Source organism: Pteronotus mesoamericanus, unplaced genomic scaffold, assembly GCF_021234165.1.
Source record: "Pteronotus mesoamericanus isolate MK-2021 breed Mesoamerican mustached bat unplaced genomic scaffold, CSHL_Meso_final contig_56, whole genome shotgun sequence".
Classification (NCBI taxonomy): Eukaryota; Metazoa; Chordata; class Mammalia; order Chiroptera; family Mormoopidae; genus Pteronotus; species Pteronotus mesoamericanus.
Genome location: NW_026555201.1, coordinates 5,293,602 through 5,318,681, shown reverse-complemented (window position 1 = coordinate 5,318,681; position 25,080 = coordinate 5,293,602). Strand labels below are relative to the sequence as shown.

General features: G+C 44.7%; 1 protein-coding gene across 1 annotated transcript in view; it reads left to right on the top strand.

Annotated features, from left to right (window-relative positions):
* Positions 1 to 25,080, top strand: part of PPM1H (protein phosphatase, Mg2+/Mn2+ dependent 1H) — a 249,697-nt gene that overhangs the window by 192,763 nt on the left and 31,854 nt on the right. The window contains exons 7-8 of the mRNA XM_054580033.1: positions 18,698 to 18,761; positions 22,420 to 22,527. Of these exons, the coding sequence (XP_054436008.1) occupies positions 18,698 to 18,761; positions 22,420 to 22,527 (172 nt within the window). The remainder of the gene's footprint in view (positions 1 to 18,697; positions 18,762 to 22,419; positions 22,528 to 25,080) is intronic.

The following is a 25,080-nucleotide window of genomic DNA, read 5'->3' as shown; positions in this document are numbered from 1 at the left end:
AGTGTAAAAACTTGGGGAAAGAAGGTGAACAAGACTTGAGAAATTCTTTTATGATTTACTCTGAGGCTGGAGATTAGTAATTAAGCATTCCTGTTGCATAGCATGTCATTTTATTACATTTACAGGTTCATAACTCTTCAAGACTGGGCAGAGCACAGTGCACTTTGAGGAGGACCTGGAAGCGACCTTGACCTCTGTTTTTCCTAGTTGTGTGACCTCCATTTTGTTATTGGTATAATAGGGGTTAATGTTAATATCTGTCTTACAAAGTTGTCACAAGATATAAATAAGTTTAAAAAATATAAGTGCTCAGAACAGTACCTAGAGCAAAGTGAATATTCAATAAGTGCTGGGTATATTAGAACATAGTAAACGTTAGGGGTGAGGCGACAACCAAACACTGAACAATTGCTGTCCTTGTAGTCCACCATCTGAAACAGCAGGGCCTCTTTGATGCAGAAGCTGGGAGGTGCTCCTGTTGGTAAAGATGGGCAGCCATCGCCCAAGCCCGTGCTTCCTACCCTGGGCTTGCTTTGTGGGCGTTAGTAGAAGATTCCAGAACGAGTATGGAAAGCCACTGGATAAACATCAATTTTATAGTTGGGGGAGGAGAGAATGTTTTTTTGTGTTGAAATGTTGATTATGTGTATGCTTATGCTAAATTTTCATGCCTCTTTAAGATAAAAGAGTTGAAAAAGCATGGATGCTGACTTTCGGATACTTGAGCCCTGCCCCCTGTGGTTTCTCACCAGTTCAAGGGCACTTGAATGGAAATTTTGAACCAAGCTCGCATAGGTTAGAGTAACAGCATGCGTGCGAGAGGCTTCTCCCAGGAGGTACTGCTGCACTTGGTGCTCCCAGACATCAGTATTGATCGTTATTACCGAGTAAGAGCAGCTTTGTGAAGCCAGGCTGCAGGAGAGGGCGGAGGAACCGGCGTCTGCAGAAAACCCTCTTTGTGGAAAACAATCTGTTTGCTTCTTTTCTCCTCACCATTCGTGGGTACAGGGTCAATTTTGGTCATCTTCTGATTTGTATATATTGACTTGGTCTCATACACTATAGAGGCCAATGTGAATGAAATTCATGTTTGATTCAGAATGAATGGTCCCTGAGAAAGCAGAAATTCCAAATCTGTGTGCTCATAAAGTAAGGATCTCTGATTCATACTTGTGGGAGATCTAAATGTTATCGATTAAAATAAGAAGCTCTCCTAGCCAAGTGCTAGTACACACCAAGTGGATACTGAATCAGAAATCATTTCCAAATCTCAGGTTTCTCTAAAAGTCATCCAAAGTATTTTATCCTGAAATATTATTGGTTCTGTTTTACATGCATACTTGCTTGATTATCTTTTCAAATGACTGATTCAAAACATTTTCTTCTATGTGAATCTTTTCCCACTGCTAACCCTAGGCCCATCAGTTAAGAGGTGACCTTTATTTATGTTATATACTGCTAGCACCTGGCACATAGTAGGTGTTTAGTAAATATTCATGAATGAATCTAGTAAAACTCATTGGTCTCATCTGGTCTCAAAGCCTGAGCCACTGGTTTGGAGCCACATAGTGGACCAAGTTCTGTTCCTCTACCCAAATTTTCAAGTGTGGATTGGGACCCATTAGTGAGTTGTGAAGTCAATTCGTGTATGGAGGTAAGCATTTTAAACAAATTAAGTAGCCTAGGGAGAAAAAAGTGTCAAAGCATGTATCACATGGTAAGAGTAAATACTGCGTTTTGAGATGGCATTTGTGTGAACACCGGGTTGCCAAGATTGGTACATTTCTTACTGTGGGTCACAAAGCATGAGCTCTGTTCTAGCCCAGCCTTGTGTCCCAGAGAATGTGGACCAGTGAATGGAAAGCTGGCTCTGTTGCCTCTTGTTGTCACCCATAGGCCTGCGGTCGGAAGAGGAGTCTTTGGGCCAAAGTGAAAGAATGGTCACGGCTCCCGGACCTCCAGGCAGGACCTGGTTCAGGCATGCTGGCAGGAGGAAGGGGACAGGTCAGCATGTTCCTAGGTCTTGTGGGTTGGCCTTACTAATCGGGGGATCTCCTCAAGGGTAACTGCCACATCAGGGAACAGAAACGGGGCCCCCTTTTGAAAAGTTTTCCTGGAATGATAGCCAGAAGGTTCCCCCTTTCATTTGTTTCTCTCATCACAGCCAGCTACATTGCACCTACCAGCTCTCTTCAGTCGTACCACCAAATATTAATCATACTCTTAGAATTCATGCATGCTGTCTGTGCTTGAATCCAGGCCGCTGCCCTGTATTAGCACAAGCACATCAACTTGTATAATAGCTTAGTGCCCACAGGCTTCAATTAATTTAAACGATACTCCAAGGACCAAAAGGAGAAAACAAGGTAGCATTTGTGAGTGGAATCTTGGCCTCATATGGAAACTTCCCCAGGAAACATCATCAAAATTGACAACAACCACCTGCTCGTAAATCCACAGACCCAGTCCATCAAAACAGGACCCCAACATCCAAACATTCGATTTGCAAATGAGTTAAAGCCTATTATACAATGGTGAGCCTATGGCAGAAACATTATAAATACTTCCAAACCCTCAAACAACCTGCTGTATATGGGTATATGGGACACTGTCAGCCTTTTCCAGTTCCCTCCAGCACCGTAAGGACTGCCTTGTCATCCTTCCTCCACAGCTTGACATGAGCTTGACGTCATTAAGCTTGGCTCAGATTCATCCTCCCTGACCATTTAGCAACATTTTCCTAGTATATTAAGATTTGATCCAAGGAGACCCAAGATGGTGGCAGACTGCATGGATGTTACATTCATCTGCTCCCAGGACCAAACTGGAATTATAACTAAAACATGGAATAACCAACCTGCATAAGCAACTGAAGGCTGCTGAATAAATAGTTTTATAACCAAGGATTTACAGAAGAAGCCACACTGAGACTGATAGGAAGCACAGAGATGCAAAAAGGGCTGGCCCTGCTCCCACGGCAGCGGTGAGGTTCCAAAGAGATATCTCAGTTGCGGGGGGAGACGTGGGGTCTAAACCTGAAGCCGGCCTTCCTAACGCAGAGCACCAGAGCCCGGAAGAGGCATCCATATAACATCTGTCTGTGAAAGTCAGCGGGGATTCTGTCGACTAGGGAGAGATAGGGGTCTGCTAGAGGCACAGGCACCATGCCTCTTAAAGGATCAATGCACAAAATCTTGTTCACAGCCACTCACCCTGGACTTTGGCGGAGGGAAGGCAGAGTGTACTAGAGTCATCAGAGGAGAGATGGGTTTCTGAGAACAGGGCTGAGGGGACAGGTGCCAGGATCCCTGCTCTTAAGTCACTTTCCTGCACCATAGACATCATCTTTCTTGAGTGGAGCACTCTCCTCCCTACGGCAGCAGCCTGGGGGAATGCCGTAGCCCCACACTCTGGACTCCCTGTTGTGCCACCCTGTGGAGCTCATGCTTTGCTGTGGAGTCAGCTGCCTGGGCGGGGGCATAGAGATCTGGGCAGACTTGGGGGTATCAGTGATGAGTGGTATGACTTTGAGGTGGGGGCCTTTCCCCCCACTTTCCTGTGAGCCTGACGGATGCCTGTCCCTCACAGAAGACCTTCCAGCGCAACCCTCCTGACTTCTGGTGGCTCACCCTCCAGAAATTAGGACAAAATCTGGAACAGACTGAATTGTGTGGCTCTGCTGGCCTCACCCTGATGATTCCCTGAGACCCTGCCCCGTAACAGTTCTGCAGGTGCCTGGTAGGTAGCAGCTAGACTTGGTGTACCCCAAGACATTTGCTGAGTGGCCTCAGACCCAGCACGAACACTGCTTACCTTTAGCTGGTGACTCACTGAGAACATACCTCATGCAACTCAAATACTACCAGAGGCTCTTCTAGTGACTGAGCCTATCAGGCAGACAGCAGATGGAGGCAAGCAGAAGCGGATCTCGGTGCCATGGGGCTTTTGCTGACCTGCTCACAGGTCTGGTGCTAGTAGAAGCCAGCCTCGGTACACAATGTGGTCCTTTCTGCACACACCCAGGCCCAGCAGAGGCAGCCTTCCCTACAGGGGAGCTCCCCTAAGACTGTCAGCTGATTTCTCAAGAGAAACACTTCAGGCCAGAGGGGATTGGTATGAAATATTCAAAATGATGAAAAGCAAGGACTTATTACTACCAAGACTACCCCAGCAAGGCTATCATTTAAAATTGAAGGAGAAGTAAAGAGCTTCGCAGAGAAGAAAAAGCTAAAGAAGTTTGTTAACACCGAACCAGTATTACATGAAATGTTAAAGCAGGGGTGTCCAGTCTGTCGCCTGTGGGCCGCATGCAGCCCAGGATGGCTTTGAATGCAGCCCAACACAAAAACGTCAATTTACTTAAAACATTACAAGATTTTTTTTTTTTTTTTGCAATTAAGTGTCGCAGTGTATTTAATGTGTGCCCCAAGACCATTCTTCTTCTTCCAGTATAGCACAGAGGCGCCAAAAGGTTGAACACCCCTTTAAGAAGGATAAGGAGAAAAGTAAAAACAGAGGAACATAGTTACAGAGACTAAATGGAAATAAATATGTTCCTATCAATAATCATTTTAAACTGTAAATAGCTTAAATGCTTCAGTCAAAAGACACAGGGTAGGAGAATGGATAAGAAAACAAGACCCATATGCAAGGTCTATTCAGAAGGTATCCAGCTATGTAATATCAAAAATAGAGACATTTGTGGAAGAAGATAGAAGAAACATTGTACATAAGGCAGTGACACCTCAGTCCCCTTCAAAGTAGACACCTTGGGATCTCACACAGTTCTCCCGGTCGCCATCAGCTGCCCTGTTTTATTTTCTTGAATCTCATGGATGGTTAGAAATCTCTTGCCTTTCAATGGTGATTTTAGTTTTGGGAAAAGCTGGAAGATGCAGGGCACCAAATCTGGTCTATAGGGGTGCTGAGTCACATGGGTAATTTGATGGTTCACTAAAAATCTCTGCACAAGACGTGATGCATGAGTGGGTGTGTTGTCATGATGAAGCTGCCAATCACCAGTTGCCCATAGCTGTGGCCTTCTGAATCATTCGAATAGTTTCCACAGAGGAATGTTCAAGCTTAATGCAAAATTTGATGCAGATTCGTTGCTCTATTTGCTCAGTCATTTTGAATGTGATGGTCACACAGTACATCTGCTCACTTAACAGCATATTGTTCATGCATGCGCATTCCAGTCCACTCTCCTCTGCTGCCAGGTTACATCGATGTTGCACAAATCATTCTCATTATATTAACAATGGCTGGACTTTTTCCGGACCAACCTCATATACGTTGTCTGCAAGAGACCCACCTCAGACTAAAAGATATGCACAGACTAGAAGTAAAGGGATGGGACAAGATTTCATGTAATTGAAAATGAATAAAAAGGCTGAAATAACAATATTTATATGAGACAAAATAGTCTTCAAAACGAGAGACAAAGAAGGGCATGACATAATGCTAAAGTGATCAGTCCAACAAGAGGATATAACCTTTGTAGACAGTATGCACCCAATATAGGAGAACCTCAATATATAAAGAAAATCATCCTGATGGACATAAAGGGAGAAGTCAACAGTAATACAGTCGCAGGGATTTTAACCCCTCATTCACATCAATGGATAGATCTTCCAGACAGAAAATCAGCAAGAAAATAGTGACCTTAAATGACACACTAGAGCAGATGGATTTAATTAGTATCTCCAGAGCATTTTGCCCCAAAAGCAGCAGAATATACATTCTTTTTGGGTGCACAGGGAAGATTTTCTAGGATAGACCGCAAAACAAGTTTCAGTAAATTTAAGGTTGAAGTCATATCAAGCATCTTCTGTGATCATAATAGTATGATACTAGAAATCAATCACAAGAACAACATTGAAAAGCACACAAACAAGACATGGAAGCTAATTAAAACAATGAATGGGTTAATGATGACATCAAGGAAGAAATCAAGATACCTTGAAACAAATGAAAATGGGAGCACAACAACCCAAAATCTATGGGACACAGCAAAAGCAGTCCTAAGAGGGAAACTCATAGTATTATAGGCCTCATTCAAAACAAAATTCTCACCGTGACCAGTGTGACTCAGTGGTTGGAATGTTGTCCCATAACCAAAAGGTTGCAGGCTTGGTCCCTTGTCAAGGCACATACCTGGGTTGTGGGTTCAGTCCCTAGTCTGGATGCAGGATACAAAATAAATATCCAGATAACAGTTGCATTTTTATACACCAATAATGAACTATCAGAAACAAATTAAGAAAACAATCCTATTTACCATTGCATCAAAAAATAAAATACCTAGGAATAAACCAAGAATGTAAATGACCAGTACTTGGAAAGCTATGACAGTGAAGAATATACAAATAAATGTAAGCATATACTGTGTTCATGAATAGGAAGAATTGACATTGAAATATCCATATTACCCAAAGCAATCTATAGATTCAGCGCAATTCCTATCAAGAAACCAATGGCATATTTCACAAAACTAGAACAGATATTTCAATAAATTTATATGAAACCACAAAAGACCCTGGATAGCCACAGCAATCTTAAGAAAGGAGAAAAAAATTGGAGAAATCACACTACCTGATATCAAACTATAATATAAAGCCAGAGTAATCAAAACAACATGGTGCTGGCATAAAAACAGAAGACAATAGATCAGTTGAACAGAGCCCAGAAATAAACCTATGCCTTTATGGTCAATAGCCAACAAAGGAGGCATGAACATACAGTGGGGTAAAGATAGCCTATTCTATAAATGCTGTTGGCAAAATTGGACAGATACATGCAGGAAAAAAAGACAAAAAAGGAATTATACTACCACCTTACACCATACACAAGAATAAATTCAAAATAGGTTAAATACTTTAACATAAGACTCAAAACCATAAAAACCCTAGAAGAAAACATAGGCAGTAAAATCTCAGACATTTCTTGCAGCATGTTTTTCCTGATATGCCTCCTAGTGCAAGGGAAACAAAAACAAATAAATAGAAATACATCAAACTAAAAAGGATTTTGCACAGCAAATAAAACTATCAATAAATTGGAAAGGCAACCCACTGTATATGAGAACATACCAATGATACATGTGATAAGAGGTTATTATCCAAAATTTATATAAATACCAAAAAGAAACCTAATTTAAAAATCGGCAAAGGACCTGAATAGACAGATTTACAAATAGGGCATACAGATGGGCAATAGTCATAGGAAACGATGCTCAGCATCACTAATCATTAGAGAAATGCAAATTAAAACCACAATGAGATATCGCCTCACACCTGTCTGAGTGGCCATCATTAGTAAATCAACAAACAAGTGCTGGCGAGGATGTTGAGAAAAGGGAACCCTTGTGCACTGTTGATGGAAATACAGATTGGTAAAGCCACCATGGAAAACAGTATGGAGGTTCCTCAAAAAATTAAAGATGGAACTGCCTTATGACCCAGCAATCCCACTTTTGGGAATATATCCGAAGAAACCCAAAAACACTGATTTCAAAAAATATGCACCTCTACGTTCATAGGAGTGTTATTTACAGTACCCAAGATCTGGACACAGCTCAAGTGCCCATCAGTAGATGAATGGATGAAAAAGCTGTGATACATTTACTCAGTAGAATACTACTCAGTTATAAGAAAGAAGGAAATCTTACCTTTTGTAACAGTATGGATGAACCTGGAGAGCACTGTGCTAAGTGAAAGAGGACTGCCCTATGATTCCACTTATATGTGGAATCTAAAAAGCAAAAGAAACAAAGTGGAAACAGACTCATAGATAAACAGGCTGACATGTTAAGATGGGAGGGATATTGGGTGGCTGGGTGAAAAAGGTGAAGGATTAAGGAAAAAAAAAACCTTATAGACACAGACAATGTACGGTGATTGCCAGAGGGAAAGGGTCGTTGAGGGGGTTGGGAGTAGAAGAGAGTATAGGAGGCATAAGTGGTGATGGAAAGAGACGTGACTTGGGTGGTGAGCACACAATACAATACACAGCTGATGTGATGTAGAACTGTACACCTGAAATTTATGTAATTGTATTAACCAATGTCACCCCAATAAATTCAATTAAAAATTTTTAAAAAGATTTGATCCAAAGAAAAATTTAAGAAATTTCTGGGAATTTCTTGACTGTGAATCTTTGAAGCCAGGAGAAAACGTCTTCGTAATGAAGACATTCAAAAAATAAGGATAAGACCTAATAAAATACAAAAATCTTCTCATGTAGCCTTAAAGGAAGCACGTGTGCGTGGATGTTCACGAGGTGAGGAGGGAGAAGCGGCTGCCAGCTGCCAGGCACCTCCAGGAGCAGGAAGCTGCCTCCATTTACTGAGCTCTGTGGTTGGTCTTTGTGTTTGATTCCTTTGGAAATACGGATGGCTGGCTGGGAAAAGGAAGGAGGAGGTGATTGCCAATCCTGTGTTGCTTTTTCCAGGAAGAACTGGAGAGGGTGGATGTAGAGAGAGGTGACTCGGGGGAGCGCCTTCGTAGATTCTGTGAATTGCTTAGTTGGGGTCATGCCAACCTCTTAAAAGCCAGGAGCGGCGTTTGGGTTCCACGCACGTGTCTGTTCCTGACCAGCCAGGCCCTGGTTGTGTTTCTGCTGGGATTGAAGCTTCTGCTAAGATTTGGTTGTAGGAAGGCAGAAGTTGGGACCAAAGACCCAGACGTTTCTGCCCACCACCCCCCATGTGAACCTGCTTGGCCATGATGAAACGTGCCTCTCTGTCTGAGACTTGGTTTCTGCCATGAGCAAAATCAGACAAGCTTTTAGTCTCCAAAATATATAAAGAACTTATACAGCTCAACACCAGGAAAACAAGCAATCCTATTTAAAAATGGGCATAGGACCTGAATAGACAGTCCTCTAAGGAGGACATATAGAGGGCACATAGTTGTATGAAAAATGCTCAACATCACTGGCCATCAGAAAGATGCAAATTAAAACCACAATGAGATACCACCTCACACCTGTCAGAATGGCGATCATTAATAAATCAACAAACAAGAAGTGATGGCAAAGTGTGAAGAAAAGGGAACCCTTGTGCACTGTTGGTGGAAGTGTAGACTAGTGCAGCCACTGTGGAAAACTATAGAATTTCTTCAAGAATATAAAAACAGAATTGCCTTTTAACCCAGTGATTTCCACTGCTGGGAATATGCCAAGAATCACAAAACACCAATTGAAAAGACATTATGCACCCCTATGTTCATAGCAGCACTATTTACAATAGCCAGGTGCTGAAAACAGCCTAAGTGCACATCAGTAAATGAGTGGATCAAAAAACTGGTACATTTGCACAATGGAACACTACACAATAGAAGAAAGAAGGAGCTCCTACCTTTTGCAAAAACATGGATGGAACTGGAGGCTATTGTGCTAAGTGAAATAAGCCAGTTGGTAAAAGACAAATACCGTATGATTTCACTTACAAGAGGAATATAATGAACAAAATAAACTAATAAGCAAAATAGAACCAGAGGCATGGAAACATGGAACAGACTGACAGCTACCAGAGGGGGTGGGAGGAGGGCATGGATAATGGTGGAGAGAAGGGGAAGGGACTATTCAAAGAGCGTATGAATGACCCATGGACATGGACAATGGTGTGGGGATTGACTGGGAGCCGGGGGCTGAGTGGAGGAGAACAGAGGAGGAAATATTGGGACAACTGTAATAGCATCACCATTAAAAAAAAATGAGACTTCCTGTGACCTTTACCTCCCTCCTAGAGGGGCTCTGAGCTGCTAGCTGAGGGAGGAAATTCCCCTTCCCTGACTCTTTCAGACTAATTCTCAAGCACCTCCTTGAGATTATTAGCTCTCAGATATCCTTCCAAGACTCTTGAGTCTTCACTTTAGAACAGAACCATGGAACTTTCTGGATAAGTGTCACCGGTGCCACCCTTCGTGCTTTTATATCTTTAGCAACAGTAGAAAAAGTGTGAATCGGGATGCCTTGGGAGCTCAGCAAGAGGCAGTCTTCCTGTGGGATATGCTGTCTCCCTGCTAACGGTCACCAGTTATGTGTGCTCCACATCTGCAGTGGAGAAAGATTGAGGCCCTTAGGCCCTTCATAGCGACAGCTTCTAGTGTAATAGCACCTTCTCCTTCACCAAGGACTTTCCCAGGCTCATATGCTTTTAATCGTTTCAGGCTTCCATGAGGAATGCAGCCGAAGCAAATTCAGTGAGGTTGAGGGACTTTCCCAAGTTCACACAGCTGGTTCATGTGAGGACTGAGAGGTGACCTCAAAACCTCTGATTCCAGCCTCGTGTTCTTTAATGTAGGGCCCGCCAGGAGGGAAGAGAGAATCCAGGAAGACAGCTTCCCAAGGGAGGGGAGGCATCCAAGGCTGTGTCAAGAGGTTAGCAAGTGGAAGAATGTGACTCACGGGGTGCATGTTGTCGGGAGCGCATGTGTGGATTGACAAGATCAGGCAGTCCCTAAAGGAAGAAGGTCTCTCACTCCCCCAGAAAGGGTCACGTTCTTCTTCAATGACTGTGAAGTATTGCTGAGGAAATTAAGACTTAGGGAAACAAGTGGTATTTCTGTCCTTTTCTTCTAATTAAAGGTCTTGACTTAGGAGAGAAGGGAGACTGTGGGAAGTGATCTGTGTGGGTAGCGCCAAAGCGTGAACTTCAAGTTCCTGGCCTGTGGGTTAGGAGTCCAAGTGGGGGCTCTGGCTGGGAATGGAGGAATCCAGGCAAGACCGGAAGAATTTTCCTAAGTGGGAGATTTGCCTTCTCATGTACACTTTACCCAGCGTTAACACAAAAGAAGGAACCTCCTGCAACGAAAACTACCTTTCTGGAATTATCAGGAGAAGGTAATAGGCAAGAGGATAACAACTGCCATTTTTAAAATAATTTTATGATTCTCTACTAATATATACAGGGTGGATCAAGCGTAGATTTACAGTTGTGAGTACACGAACACAGTTCAGTCTTATGATTTGTTCTATTTTCCATACAAAGAACTGTAAACCTTTTGCACCACCCTGTACTGATGATAAAAGGGAGCCTAAAATTTTAATATGAAACGCAAGCCCACGGCATCACTGATAGGATTCAACCCTGAATTTCTGCCATAGGAAAGCTTATCATTTAGACAAAATAAACAGGGACATGAAAACTACGGTACAGTTTTAGAGGGAAGCTGGTGTGTGAAGAAGGAAGTGCCAGTCTTCATTCACTTATTCATCTATTTAACTAGCAACTACTTTGCATCCATAATGTGCCTACACAGTTGTGAAAATGAGGATGTAGCAGTAAATGAGACAGAGTCCCTGCCTCCAGGAGCTAACGTTCAGAGTGAGAGGGGGCAGAATTAAATAAACAAATGATTAAATAGGATGATTTCAGGTTGTGCTGTGTACATGCCATGAGTTGCTGAAACAGACTAGGCAGGGCGCCTGTTCGCTGAGCTCGGTGAGGGGTGCACAGCAGCCAGCTGTGGGAGGCAATATGGGAAGAACAGCCCAGGCAGAAGGAAGGACAGGGCTCCGCAATGTGGTAAAGAAACAGCAAGAAAATGGTGTGAGTTAGGGGCGTGCAGCAGAATGATAGAAGATGTCAGACCACACCAGCTTGCAGCGATCAGATCATGGAGGGCTCCGTCGCTGGGTTATACTTTAAGATGATGTAAAGCTAATGGAGAAATTTAAGCTGAGGAATGATGCTGTGGATTAGAAAGAAATAGTTGCTTACAGACCTCTCAACCAGGCCAAGAACACAGGCAAAGCTTTTTCTGATAAAAATTACAAAACTGACACAGAGGCAAGATGTGTCCTTCCTGGAGGGATCCTAAAATTATTCCTCCTCAGACAGATGAAGGGACCTCGGTGTGTTCAGAGAATGTCTGAAAGGCCCCAAGGAGCAGCCAAGACCAGAGACAAGGAAAGGAATTGCCTGTGAGTGATCGTCAGCTGTGACCAGCACACCTGACACTTAGACGGCAGTCACAGAGAGCAAGAAGGTGCTTTGCTTTTGTTTTGTAACTATATATAGTGCAAGAAAAAACAGAGAAGAAAACCGCTGCCTGGGCTGGGTAGTATTCATCGATTTGCTTACTCCCTTGAATGTTTAATGGGCACCCGCTGTATGTTGGGCACGCTTTTTGGTGTCTGCGGTACCACAGGTAGCAAAACAAAAAGCTCTGTCCTCATAGAACTTAAGAGGGGAGGGGTGAATTGGGGGAGCAGTAGAGAGAACAAACACATTAAAGAAGCAAAATACTTAAAATATTAGGTAGGCGTAAATGCCATGGAAAAAATTGAGAACGGTAATAGGAAACTTGGGGGAGGAGAGTGATTTTAAAGAAGGTTATTTTATTACTTGGCTTTTATTTACAGAATAATAGGAAAACCGTTGGAGGGTTGGAGTAGGGTAATGATACTATCTGACATTTTAAAATAATGACTCTGGTTGCTCTGAGAATAGAGAGGTAAAGGACAAAACATAACAGTTTTCAACACTTTCCCTACCGTCCTCTCTTGCCTGGATGATTGTCGAGAGGCCTAATGAGGTAACAACAATATTGTTGGCAAGAGAGGAGGTGCCAGCACAAGGGCGGTGGCAAGGAAGGGGTTGAAAATATCCAATTCTAGATCTGTTTGGAAGGTAGATGTGACAGCATTTGGTATAACGTTAATAGACAAAACCCTCGGTTCCTATTTTTCCTTCTCACTATAAGATCAAGAAGTGAGGAACTCGGGCTGCTAGCAAGAGAAGTAATAAAAAGATGTGCCACAAGTGCAGGCTGGGTCAGGAGCAAGCATAGCCGGAAGGTCGGTAGAACGGGGGCGGGGGGGGTGGCGAGAGCCACAGCAAGGGAGCAAGGGGACAAACAGTTGAGAGTGTGACTCTCAGAGGGGAGGGTGTTCTGGGTGCAGCCCGTGTAACCCGGGTACTGACACCGAGCGATGAGAAAGGCCCTCAGGCAAGTAGGTGGGAATTGCAAAGTGAGGGTTCCAGAAGCACCGTCAAAGCACGCAGAGTTCCTGAGAATGACATCAGGCAGTGTGAGCCTCAGCTGAAGTCATCAGGGGTGGTGGGAGAATATTCTGAAAGTGGGGGCGGGGCGGCGAGCAGAAGCGGGAGCTGATTGAGTGGCCTTGAGAGTCAGTCTGGAAAGGCAGGACTGTAGAAGGAGCAATCAGTCGCCTCTCTTTTCTTAGGAGTCAGGGGTTTGAAAGAGCAGCATCCTCTGAAAAGCTTGGATTCACTAATCAGTCAAGCTCAGTTAGTAATCTCCCCTTTTGTAATAGGCTTTCTAGGCTGTATGATCATGGCAGCGGTGTACATGTATGTATTAACTTAGTAAGAAATTTTATGACTTGTTCTCCTAGTACTTTGGACAGGATGGGGAAACACTGTGAATAATAGTTAAGTTGCTTTGTAACGGCCCAAGAGCTATACCCAAAGAGTCTATACCAAAGATAGACACTGCGTCTATCTGGATCAGTGTTTTCATCCTTTTCAAACCTTAAATCCCTTCTGCCCCCATTTAAACATTAATATCTCGTCTTCTGCCCTCTACTTTTGAGTCTGTCTTCTGTGCCTTTCCACAAGACAGGAATACAATTTTTCAAATGCACGTACTTTTCATGCACGTGCCTTCGAGAAATGTTTATACTCCCCTTGTCTGGTTAGGTTGGCCTGGAGAAAGATCTTTAATGACTTGGTTCTGCTTAGCATTTTTTCCAAGTCTTGGAGGAATAATAGCAGAACTACTTAATCAAATTTAATATAGCATAGAAGAAGAGCTGATATTTTGGAGGAAAGAATATGAATTCAGATGTCTCTGAGTCCGTTAGAACTGAAACCAGGAAGATAAAATTAATAAAGGCAGTGGAGTTTTCCATTCAAAGTAAAATATGTATTGTGTAAAAGAGTAAACTAGAGGAGACCATGAACCTCGAGACTTTTTTCCTGTGGACTGACTGCACTGATGGCGAATTTTGTTTGGTTAGGTTGTTCGTTTGTTTTCACTCATCATTTCAATGAGCCTCTAAACCACAGACACAGACACATGTACATGCATGTGATGCAGATATAAGCTGCAGTGATTTTTTAAAAGAACAAGGTCTATATCAAAGAAATAATCATTTCATTCTTATGTGAACCGCACTTTAAGTGTGTTCAGTTCTGAGTGTCATTTTCTGAGGATGAAGACAAACTAGAAACCCCAGACAGCCCCTGCCACAGCATTTGGTGCTCAGTTAAGAAATACTTGGCTGGATGGGAACTTGAGTGGTTAGGGATGGTGTCCCAGGTCCCGTGAAGGACAGTTGAAGGAACTAGGAAAGAGGAACACAGAGATAGCTCTCATCAAATAGTTCCAAAGCTCTCAAGTGGAAGAGACTAGATTTATTCCATGTTTTTCCAGGAAACAGACCAAAGGCTCCTGTGGGTGGCTGTTTGAGTCAGTTTACAACTGACCAGGCCTGTTGTTCGGTGGAGCGGGCTGATGGAGGTACTGTCACAGTCCTAGGACACTGACTCTCTGTAACAGTCCATTTGATGACAGAGGCCACGGGCCAGCCGGAGTTGGATTCTAGGAAGGCTTCCTGCGTTTAGGGCACGGCCAACTTAGTGGTCTGTCAGTTTGTCCCAGTGATTTTCCTTCTGGTGGGTCCAAGACAGCTGGTGCCTTGTTTTCACAGCTTTGCAGAATCAACATTGCAAGGGCAACTATTGCTTTAAAAACAATGTTTAATGGAATCTTCTGAGGATACTGCCTTGAATTAGAGAAAGCCCTTTAATGTGGCCTTTTTTAAGCCTTGCATTTTTTTCTCATCTCATCTTTTTGTCAGTTGGCCTCATAAATATTCATAGAGGAATTGACCCAAAATAAAGAGTTATTCTAAAAATCTTTCCTAAGCCTTTCAGCTGTGCTTCAAGTAATTACTTGAATATGATCTCTGGCCAGTTACATTATTGTAAAGCTAGTGAGTAATCTATTTTGGAATTATTTTTAAAAATTTAATCAGGATTTCAGAAATCGTAGGATTTGATGTGAAAAAAAAAACATTTTCTATCAATCTCTGGCCGCGAGTGCCGCACATGACTTGAGCCCTCGAGCTTCCAGCCACTGTCCTCACCCTCTCGCCTCCCCAGCTGAGAAGGATGGGAGCCAAGCCGAGCTGGAAGCATAGATTCAAGCCCACAGCCCAGACGTGGACTGGGATGAAGTATGAACAGCGGGCAGGCCTTTCAGGTGGGCAGAGCCTGGGGTGGCCCCTTAAACTGCTAGAACAGGCCCGAGGAGCCCTGCTGTCAGCGGGAGAGAGCTCCGTCAGACTCGACGGCTGCAGATGCAAGGGCCTGGAAGCGGTGGCAGGCCAAGAACACGGGCAGCGGCATCCCCGGCTTTTCTCTGTTTTGCTTGTAGACTGTGTACTTCAACAGCTGCTAGTTTTGTCCACACATGGTCACCTTTTGTTGTTTTGCCTCATAGAGAAAATCCTCCTTCCTCCTTTGCCAAAAGTTCTCCTTCCCCAAACGCCTGCTTTTCACTCACTGAGAGGTGGACAACGATGGTCCTTGAGACTCTTAAAGTAGAATGAGAAATCCCCAGAGCTGAGTCCTGATGTCACACTGGTGTGTTTTCTGGGAAAGCCTGAGTTTAGTCTTCGGGCCACTAATGTGGTGTGTGATCTTGGGAGAGTAACTTAGCCTCTCTGAGCCTCAGTCCCCTGATCTGTAAGATAGAACCTTGCAGGGCTTTTGAGCGATTTTAGACATGTAAGCAAGCACTGAGCCCAGCGTTTGGCACATAGGAGGTTTTCAGTGAATCTTAGCCACTGTCATTATTGTTAGCTGGCATTGATTGAGACAGATTTTCATCAAGGTACCAGTTTTAACTCTTGAGTATTTTATTCTTTACTATTCAAGACTTTAACTGTGGAGAGAAGTCCAGCTACCTTCATGATGAAGTGTGCTCAGGACCCCGAAAGATTAAGGGGGAGAGGGGTTGTATTTGCTCTCTTTATCTATAGTTGTCCACCCTTGTCACTTGGGGGGAAAGGACGGGGAGGACTCACATTTGATTGAAAACCAACAGTGGCAGAAACAGAATAACCTTTCCTTATCCAGAGTTGTCTTTTCTATTTTTAGGGTGGTCGTGGTGGTGGTTCTTGAAGAAACAGAAGCTAAAAAATGAGAATTTACAATTTTCTTGATTCTGTGGGTGACAATTCCAAGATGAATGTCTGTCTTTCAGAGCTTTGGTAACACAGACTTCATGCTCCTGAAACTCTGCCCTGGGAGAAATCGATTACCTGGGCTTGTGGTGGAGTCAAAGAACTGTTTTCTCACTGCCTTTTTCAAGCCAGTTAAGAGCGCTCTTAGCCTCTCTGCTGAGCTCTAAGTAATTTCCAGTCATTGACTCTCAAACTGCTGCCTCGTGCCTCCCATTGGAGTCTGACTCCTGTGCCTGGGTCCCCAGCCCCTCTCTCGGCACTGTCCCCACTGTGTCCTCCTCTCTGTGAGAGCCTGTCTTCTCACTCCCCGCACTTCCTCTCCACGGTCACCGAGTCCTGCTTCTGCTCATTTCAGAGCCTTTCTCAGACCGTTTCCCTCCTCTCCCCTGACTCGTATAGTCTGTCACCTTTAGGGTCCAGTTGACAGGGATCTGTTGCTCAACTGAATTTGAATGTTAGCTAATGCCCCTGGGTCTGCAGGAGTAATTCTCAACCTTGGCTGCACATTGGAATCACCTGGGAAGCCTAAAAAAATCCGCAGGGCTTGGGTCCCATCCCCAAAGGTTCAGATTTCATGGCAGTGCAGTGTGACCTGTACATCAGGATATTTTAAAGCCCTCCCAGGTGATTGACTGTGCAGCCAAGGTTGAGAAGCCCTGGTCTACGAACTCATTCAACCCCCAAGCTGCGTCTGTGTTCTAATAATAACTCTATTTGTTCCCCCGGTGACTTGTATACTACAGTGTTTTAAATAGTTCGTGTGAATATAAAAAGATTTAAGTAGCTATTTCCACTTGTGTAAACTGGGTAGATTTAGGGGCGAGAGGCTCTATTTTTGACAATCTGATTCTAGAGCACCTCTGGGTCGCTTGCTGGTGGCAGCAGCGTGTGGCGGGCGCTGTGCTCCTTACCCCCCAAGCTGGCCACGTTCATTAGGCTCCTGTTTCTGATTCACAGCAGGCCCCCAAGTGTGCCCCGGTTTCTGCCCTCTCCGATTAATGAGGATCCTGAGGTCCAGAGAGGCTCGTCCACCTGCCCAGAAAGCAGTGCTAAACTTGAGTCTCCTCTGCCCCCTGGGCAGGGGCAACTTAATTATTAACAGCTTCCTGGAAAATAAGGATGTACCTGCTTCAGGTGTGGGGTTGAACTTTTGACATTGAGTTGCATTCTTTTGTACATCAAGAGCGTCCAAAAATTTTATTTCAGCTTCATTCCCAAGTTGCCGAGTTTTTCATGCACTCAAGAGACATCCTTTTAGAAAACTATCTTGCTTCTAGAACCTAATCTAGTAGAATCTACCCCAGCTTTTACTTCATCTTCTTAATACTTCTCTGAGGTGGTGAATACGCAAGACCATCCTCATTTTGAAGAAAAGGGAACTCGTGGGCCAAGTATTAGTTCTCTACTAAATATTAGTAATAGCTCCCACAAATTGAGTGCTTATTAAGTGCTAGGCCCTGTACTAAGCTGTTGACATCCTATATGACTATCCTCACTCTCTAGATGAGGAAACCAAGACCAAAAAGGGCGGAGCTACTTCCCCAGGGTGTAGCTAGTAGTAGGACTACTACTACTGCCGTGTTTGTTTGCTTGCTTTAAAAAAAAAATGTTTTTAATCCTCACCCGAGAATATGTTTATTAATTTTTTAGAGAGAGAAAGAAACATCAATTTGAGAGACAAACATTGATGGATCGTCTCCTGTACATGCCAATTGGGCACCGAACCCACAGCCTTTTTGTGTACGGGACAATGCTCCAACCAGCTGAGCCACCCAGCCAGGGCTGCTTGCTTGTTTTTTAAATGCCTTATGCGCAAAATTGAAAGACACAGCTTTGTCTGCTGCCTTGCATTGACGGGGCCAGCCACTGGTGTGTATGCAGTGGCATCTGGACAACCATGGCAGGAATAAACCACCGAAGCATGAACTGAATTTTCTTTCTGTGTGTCAAATGGCCATTTAATAGCTATTGTGAAACAGAATTTTCTGCCAACCTTGAATATCATACTGAGGTCAAACGGGCTCTAAATATTCCTTTTCCTGCCATGCCAATACAAGGCTGCTTTGGGGTAAACAACCCCTGAAGGTGAGAACTGGCTCTTGGAGCATTTTCACACTCCACCCATCTGAGCACTGCTGCTTCTCACAGTTTCAGATTAATGACAAGGACCCTATCCCTTCTGCTGGGCCATTTCATTACTGCACAGGCACTAAATGCCCAAGACAGAAACCCATCTCCCCATCTCGCTCATTATGATTATACCAACTTATTTTTTCCCTCTTCAAACATATAAAGCCTTGTTGTTTCCTGGTTTGTTAAAATATGTACACACAGACCTGCAATTCTGAAGGGAGAATAACTCTGTAAAGGTGGAGACAGGCGGTGTGATGAGTGGATGGAGTCTTGGAGAAGAGATCAGGGCAGGGCCACTGATTGAGTGCAAACCTTTTTTACAATGTTGTTTATCCCCCTACAGGGCATACAAAACCATTGAGGACGATGACTTGAAGTTTCCCCTTATATACGGAGAAGGCAAGAAGGTAGGCATGGTCACCTCCCCCAGAGAGACAACAGGGCCAGCTCGTGGGGCCCATGGCAATCCCTGCATTCCACTCAACAGCTCCTGACTGTATAGGCTTGACAGCTTGAAGGCAGATCCTCTCCATCATCCCTCAGGCCTCCTGTCTTGAGGGTCCAAGGAGTGGCAGGGTTGGGGAGGGGTGTGGCAAGCTCAAGGGACGAATGTCAGTTTTATGAAAATTAACATTGCCCATCTCAACCCATTTGGATAACTTTTTACAGTGTGTAAGCATGACCACATTCACATTCATCATCTTGCAGTATACCTGTGATAACAAGCCACACGGCAGGCAGAGCCGGCTTTATGCTGTCCATTTGGTAGACGAGGCACCTGGGACTCAGGGTAAAACCGCTCAGGCAGAGTCCCCCAGTCAGCAAGGGGTGGTCCCAGATGTGGAGCCATGGCCCTCTGCCTCCTCCCCAGGCCCTCACACTCCTCCGTGGAAGTTCAGACCCTGCAAGTCTGCTTCTCCACTTGTCCCACGAAGGGGATCCAGAGCTTCACTGTGACTAAGCCATAGGATCACATGGACCTGAGCCCAGGCAGACGGCACCGGACCGTTCATCACCAGCGCCCGGGGCCCCGGTCGGCATCACACACGGAGCAGCAGGCACATTGCTGAAGCGAAGGAAGGCTGTCAGTCTTGAAGGGGGCTGTGAGCAGAGGCTGGGGGAGGTTGCGGTCCTGGAGCGGAGATGAGGAAGCTTTGAAGCTATGTCCCGATCAGAACAAACACCTTCTGAATCATTGCATTCTTCCTGCAGACACAGATACATTTCAACTAGGTGCTGAGAGTTCCAATTAGAAGTGAAAAATGTGGTCACATTAAGATGAATGTTCAACTGAAAGTTTTTTTAGCATTTGATAGTTTTTAGCGGGAGGAAGTGACTCATAAGAAAACTGAAGGATGTCTCCTTGAGCAGAACTTGGGGTGGCGGGGGGGTGCATGTGAGCTCATCTGAGAGAGAGAAGAGGGGGTAGGTAGATTTGGGGCCTCAGTGTAGCCCCACAGTGATTTCACTGGAAGGAGGCATTTGTGGAGGGAAATGAAGCATGAATATCTGATCCATGTAGGGATCACTTTTCAAACTAGTTTGCCCCTTCCCTGGAGATTGGACAGCCTCTTCCTCACTGTTTATGGCTGAGAATCATGACAAGGAAGGGCTCTGTTTCTGGTAGAATTATTCGAGCCTTCAGTACAGTGGGTACCATTCATGCGAATCACTCAGCCCAGGGGCCTGCACCTGCACCTAGAGTTCTCTGTGGCCGAGGTTCTCAGTGTTACCCTGCCGTGCCCAGTGAGTTCCAGGGAGCTCAGGACCACATCCTGTTATATGTATCCCTAGTACCTGTCTAGCCTGGTACCTGACAGTCCTTCAATAAATGCATGAGTATTAAATAAGCTCTTCAGTTATGCTCAGTATACTCTCCTTCATACAGCAGGAAAATGGACAAATGTGTTCTTTGAAGATTATCAACAATAAGATTTAAAGAAGCAAGGTTTTCCCAGATAGGCAAAAAGTTTAGCGTGCCAGGACGCCGTGCTCCTCAGGCATTTCAGTCAGTTAGGGTTGGGCGGCCCTGGGACTGCAGCCGGCAGGTTCTGTCATTGGAGCTGCTGGTCTGTCTCTGGGCCTCCGTGGCTGTCTCTGGTCGGCTCCAGGCACGCCCAGCACCAAAGTAGCACCCCACCCTGTTTGAGGGCTCCACAGTGTCTCCAGACACCTTTACAACTGCAATATATCAGTTCTGTCTAGATTCTTTATAGGGGTTTTCTCTTTTTTCTCTGTGTACACCTACCCAGAGGTTTTAGAATACTCCTACCTGGGCAGCCATTATTTTTCATTTATTTCTGCCAGTGCTTCAAAAGACTTGGGTGGCACCTACATACTTTGTAAACAAATTTAGTAACCAGCAGAAACATCAGATTCCTTTGAACCAATACGCCCACCTATGCTCTTTACAGCCAGAGAAGGTGGCACTGCAGGTTGGAGGGCGGGGACTCCGAGCTCCCGCACTCAGTTGAACACTTCCCGGCGAGAAGGGAGCCGGTCCAGCCTCCCGGCAGAGCAGAGGGGCTGCGGCCCTGCAGACCAGAGGGCTCCAGGCTTCCCATCGGTGTCTGCATTTTGCCCCCTTGAGTCTGGCCTTTAAAAAACATGTCATGGTTTCATTTCCACTTTTAATGTGAACTTACCCACCTTCAAAACCAACTCCAAACTCCACAGCTTTTGGGGGAAACTGAGAGGAATATGATGGTGATGTGTTAGATTGTAATGTTTCTCAGGATCTATGTTATTCTTTTTTAAAGATTTTATTTATTTATTTTGGAGAAAAGGGAAAGTGAAAGAGAGAGTGAGAAAGAGAGAGAGAGAGAGACACACACACAGACACATCAGTGCGAGAGAGAAACATCGATCAGTTGCCTTTTGTCTGCGCCCTGACCAGGGCCCAAACCCACAACCCAGGCGTGTGCCCTGACTGGGAATCGAACCAATGGCCTTTCCCTTTGCAGGATGACGGCCAAAAACTGAGCCACACTGATTAGGGCTTCATAAGTTATTTTCATTACCCAAGTAATAGAGTGGGGCTTCAAGCCTGGGCTTTTGAACCATGACACTACACCAGATATATTATTGGTGATCCAGGTGTTAGGCCATTGGGCTTCATTCCACCCAAAATTACCTTCAGTCCATCCTTCTGTGTTTACCTGTCCTGATGCTGCATGTCCTTCTGCGCAAAAGTTTGGTGCCACTTCCAGGGAGCCTCAGCCGAATTTTTGCCTCCTCTGAACTCACCTAGCCCATTGTTTATATGTCTTTCTTCAATGGGCCATGTGCTTCTTCACGCCCTTACCAAATTCCTTTATAGTAGGGACAAATCCATAGACATTTGTCCCCTACAGCAGGGTGCCTGCTCTTAGTAGGTGCTCACTAAATGTTTGGGTAAATCAAATCTGTGGCATCCTAGGAGGTATTAAGGCATTAGTATAATAGTCTTGCTTCCTTAAAGCAAGACTGAGTGGTTACAGCAAAGTGATATGTTGTTCCTCTCCACCCAGAGAGAATCTGTGGAGACAGGGTTGGTTTCAGAATCGCTAATGATTTGTTTTCTCCATCCATTAGATATAATGTATGAGCTTTGGGAGGTTAGGAGCTGCTACTGATTTCTTTATATGTTTTACTATTGCCTATTACAGACCCAGAGACATAGCTGGTGTTCAGAAAATACTTGTAGAGTGGGTGTGTGACGGACGGATGGATGGATGCTGTTAGATTTAGTTTGAACTAATTTTAGTAGCTGTAAATATCACACATGTAATGGATATAGTTTATTGGACACCCTTCCCTCGAATCTCTACAAAAGAAATCCGAAAAAAGACAACAGCAACCCATCAAACTTAATTGGTGGAAAAGCCACTCATTAAGGGCATAAGTGATCATTGTGAGCCCTTCCTAGGCCACAGCTACCTACATGCACTAGTAGCAAGGGACACAGAGAGAGGCGAGAGGAACTGGAAACGTATTGCTTCTCCCTTAGCCCATGCGGCTGTATTGTAATGGGAATCCTTTCTCGGTGTGTGAGTGTTTCTCCTGACCCTCTGCTTTCACTCCTAGGCCCGAGTAATGGCAACTATTGGAGTGACCAGGGGACTGGGGGACCATGACCTGAAGGTGCATGACTCCAACATCTACATAAAACCATTCCTGTCTTCAGCTCCAGAGGTACCACATGAGGTTTTTGTTTCTATTTCGTACAATAAGATGTTTTCTTGCTTTATTCCTCCCATGACGCACACTCCGTACCCAGACAGGAGCTGACTTGTGTTACATGTACTTTTGTAGTGTCTCCCATGTTTGTTTATTCTTCCCACTCTGTTCTCACTCTGACTGTCCTGTTTCACACCTCTTTGCCTCTGCCCTGATAGCTGCCCAGTCCCTAGTGGCATCCCCCTGCCTCCTCAGTCCATCTCACCTGTTGCTCTCAAGTACATTCTCCTAAATAACCACCCTGATCCTGTTTGCCTAGAAGCTTTAAACGCCACCTCATGACTTGGAGAATAAAGCCCAGACTCCTTCTCTTGGCATTCAAGGCTTGTTATAAACTGGTCTAACTTCTTTATTTTTTTTTTTTTAAGATTTTCTTTCTTTATTTAGAGAGGGGGGAGGGAGGGAGAAAGAGAAAGAAACATCAATGTGTGGTAAAAATATCAACAGGTTGCCCCTCACATGCCCCCAACCAGGTTCCTGGTCCACAACCCAGGCATGTGCCCTTGCCAGGAATTGAACCTGCGACCTTTTGGTTCAAAGGCTGGAATTCAGTCCACTGAGTCACACCAGTGAAGGCTAAACTGGTCTAAGTTTTTAATCTGATCTTTGTTCCCCTACTACAGTCAGAAGGAATTTACTGTTTCCTATACATGACCTTCAGTTTCCCACATTAAACTATTCCTTCTACCTAGAATGTCCTTCCTGCCCATCGCACACATCCAAAGTCTTTCTTTCTCTAGGGTTTAACTTAAATGCTTCTCCTGTGGAGGCTTCCCTCATTTCCCCCTCACCCAACCAGAAGTAAAGTTTTCACCCTACTCCCAATGTATAGAGATCAGTGGCCTCTTACAGCATTTTTATAGGATATTCTTAGCATGGTTGTTGATGTATATACTTTGTTCCCTCTTAGATTTTTAGTTACCTGGAGAGCTGGTATTATTCAGTTGATGTTTGGAGAAGCTAATTGAAGAACAAGTCATTAATTTGGTTAAAAAATCATTTTTCTTACAATACGGGAAACAATATTGAGTTCTATATCAGAGTATATAATTTAGAAAAGATTTTGTTTCTAAGTTATAGTAAAAGCTAATGGCAGCGTAGGGGTATATTTTCCTCACATACGTGGAGGCTGCACTTTGGTGGCTGCTAGTGTTGCACAGCATCTCCGATGTGCCAGGGCTGGAACACCTTCGTCTGACTTGCACTTCACAGTCGCAAGATGGTGGCAGCAGCTCTAAGCGTAGCATGTTCCTGCTGGGCAGGAAGGAGGAGGTAGCCTGTCTGTCCTAGCAGATACTCACTTGCATCTCTTTGGCCAGAACTGTGTCACATGACCTCCTCTGTCTGCAGGGAAGGCCAGGAGGGGGAGAGCTTTTAACTTTTCCAATTTCTACAGTAGAAGGGAACCAGGGAGGAGTGAGGCAGGAAGCAGCGGTGCTTGCCTCCTGTCAAATTAATTGTTACAGCGATGCCTTGCACTGGGAGTGTCCAGAGTGTTTAGCCATGGCTCCTCATCCGCATATTCTTCCCAAGGGTTAGTGAAGGCTCTTTCGGTTGGAGGAAACAAAAACCCAGTCAAGCTAACTCAGAAAAAGGAAAATGTTATGTTAAGATATGGGAAGCGATATTTACAGTGTCTACAAGAAGAACCCTTGAACAGCCAGGCTTTATGGGAGGGGGGTTCTGTGCCCGAGTTGGTCCTAGACAGCTTCAGCAGTGGGAGTCTGTCACCTGCACGAGCGTGTTCTGCCATTAATATGACCAGCCGTGTCCTATATGTCTCTGCTACTGGTCAGCCCAATTTCTCACTCTCCCGGTCCCAGTTGAACAGAGAGGAACCTCACAGGCCCAATTCACCTTTGATGCTAGGCCACAAGTGACTTTCCCATCTGTAGGTTGCCCCCTCGGATTGCATGTTCAGTTCAGAGCCACTGATGGGCACATCAGCAAGGCCCACCCCTTTGGCAGGGCTGTGAAGAGAGGTAGTTTCTTTTATTGCTGGGGCTGGCACCCAGAATACACCTAGCCACGGGAGGTTAGGGGGCCACTGAGTGGGAGATCTCTACTAAATATCAGGCATGGAAGATGCACAGATTTCCTGAAATCACCTAGGATTTCTGGTGAAGTTAGGTTGGTAGAAATAATAATTGTCACTTGTCAAGATCTTGCAAATGTCTTTCCTTTAGCCCTAGGAGTAATTCTGCATGATGAGGACCATTACTACATAAGTGTGCAAGGTCCCCCAGAAGCGGGGGATTCCTGGTCCCTCAATTCTGGCCCACATCAGGGTCCCTGTATTACTGCTGAAACTATTCCTGGCCAGAGAAAAACAATAAATACTAGACCCATGGTCTTCTATGTTTGCCCCCTTGGGAAAGAGGCATTTATCAGACATACTAAATGGTGCCGTAGGCCCTGACCAGGTAGCTCAGTTGGTTAGAGCATTGTTCTGAGATGTTAAAGGTTGTGGGTTCGATTCCTGGTCAGGGCACATACAAGAAGCAACCA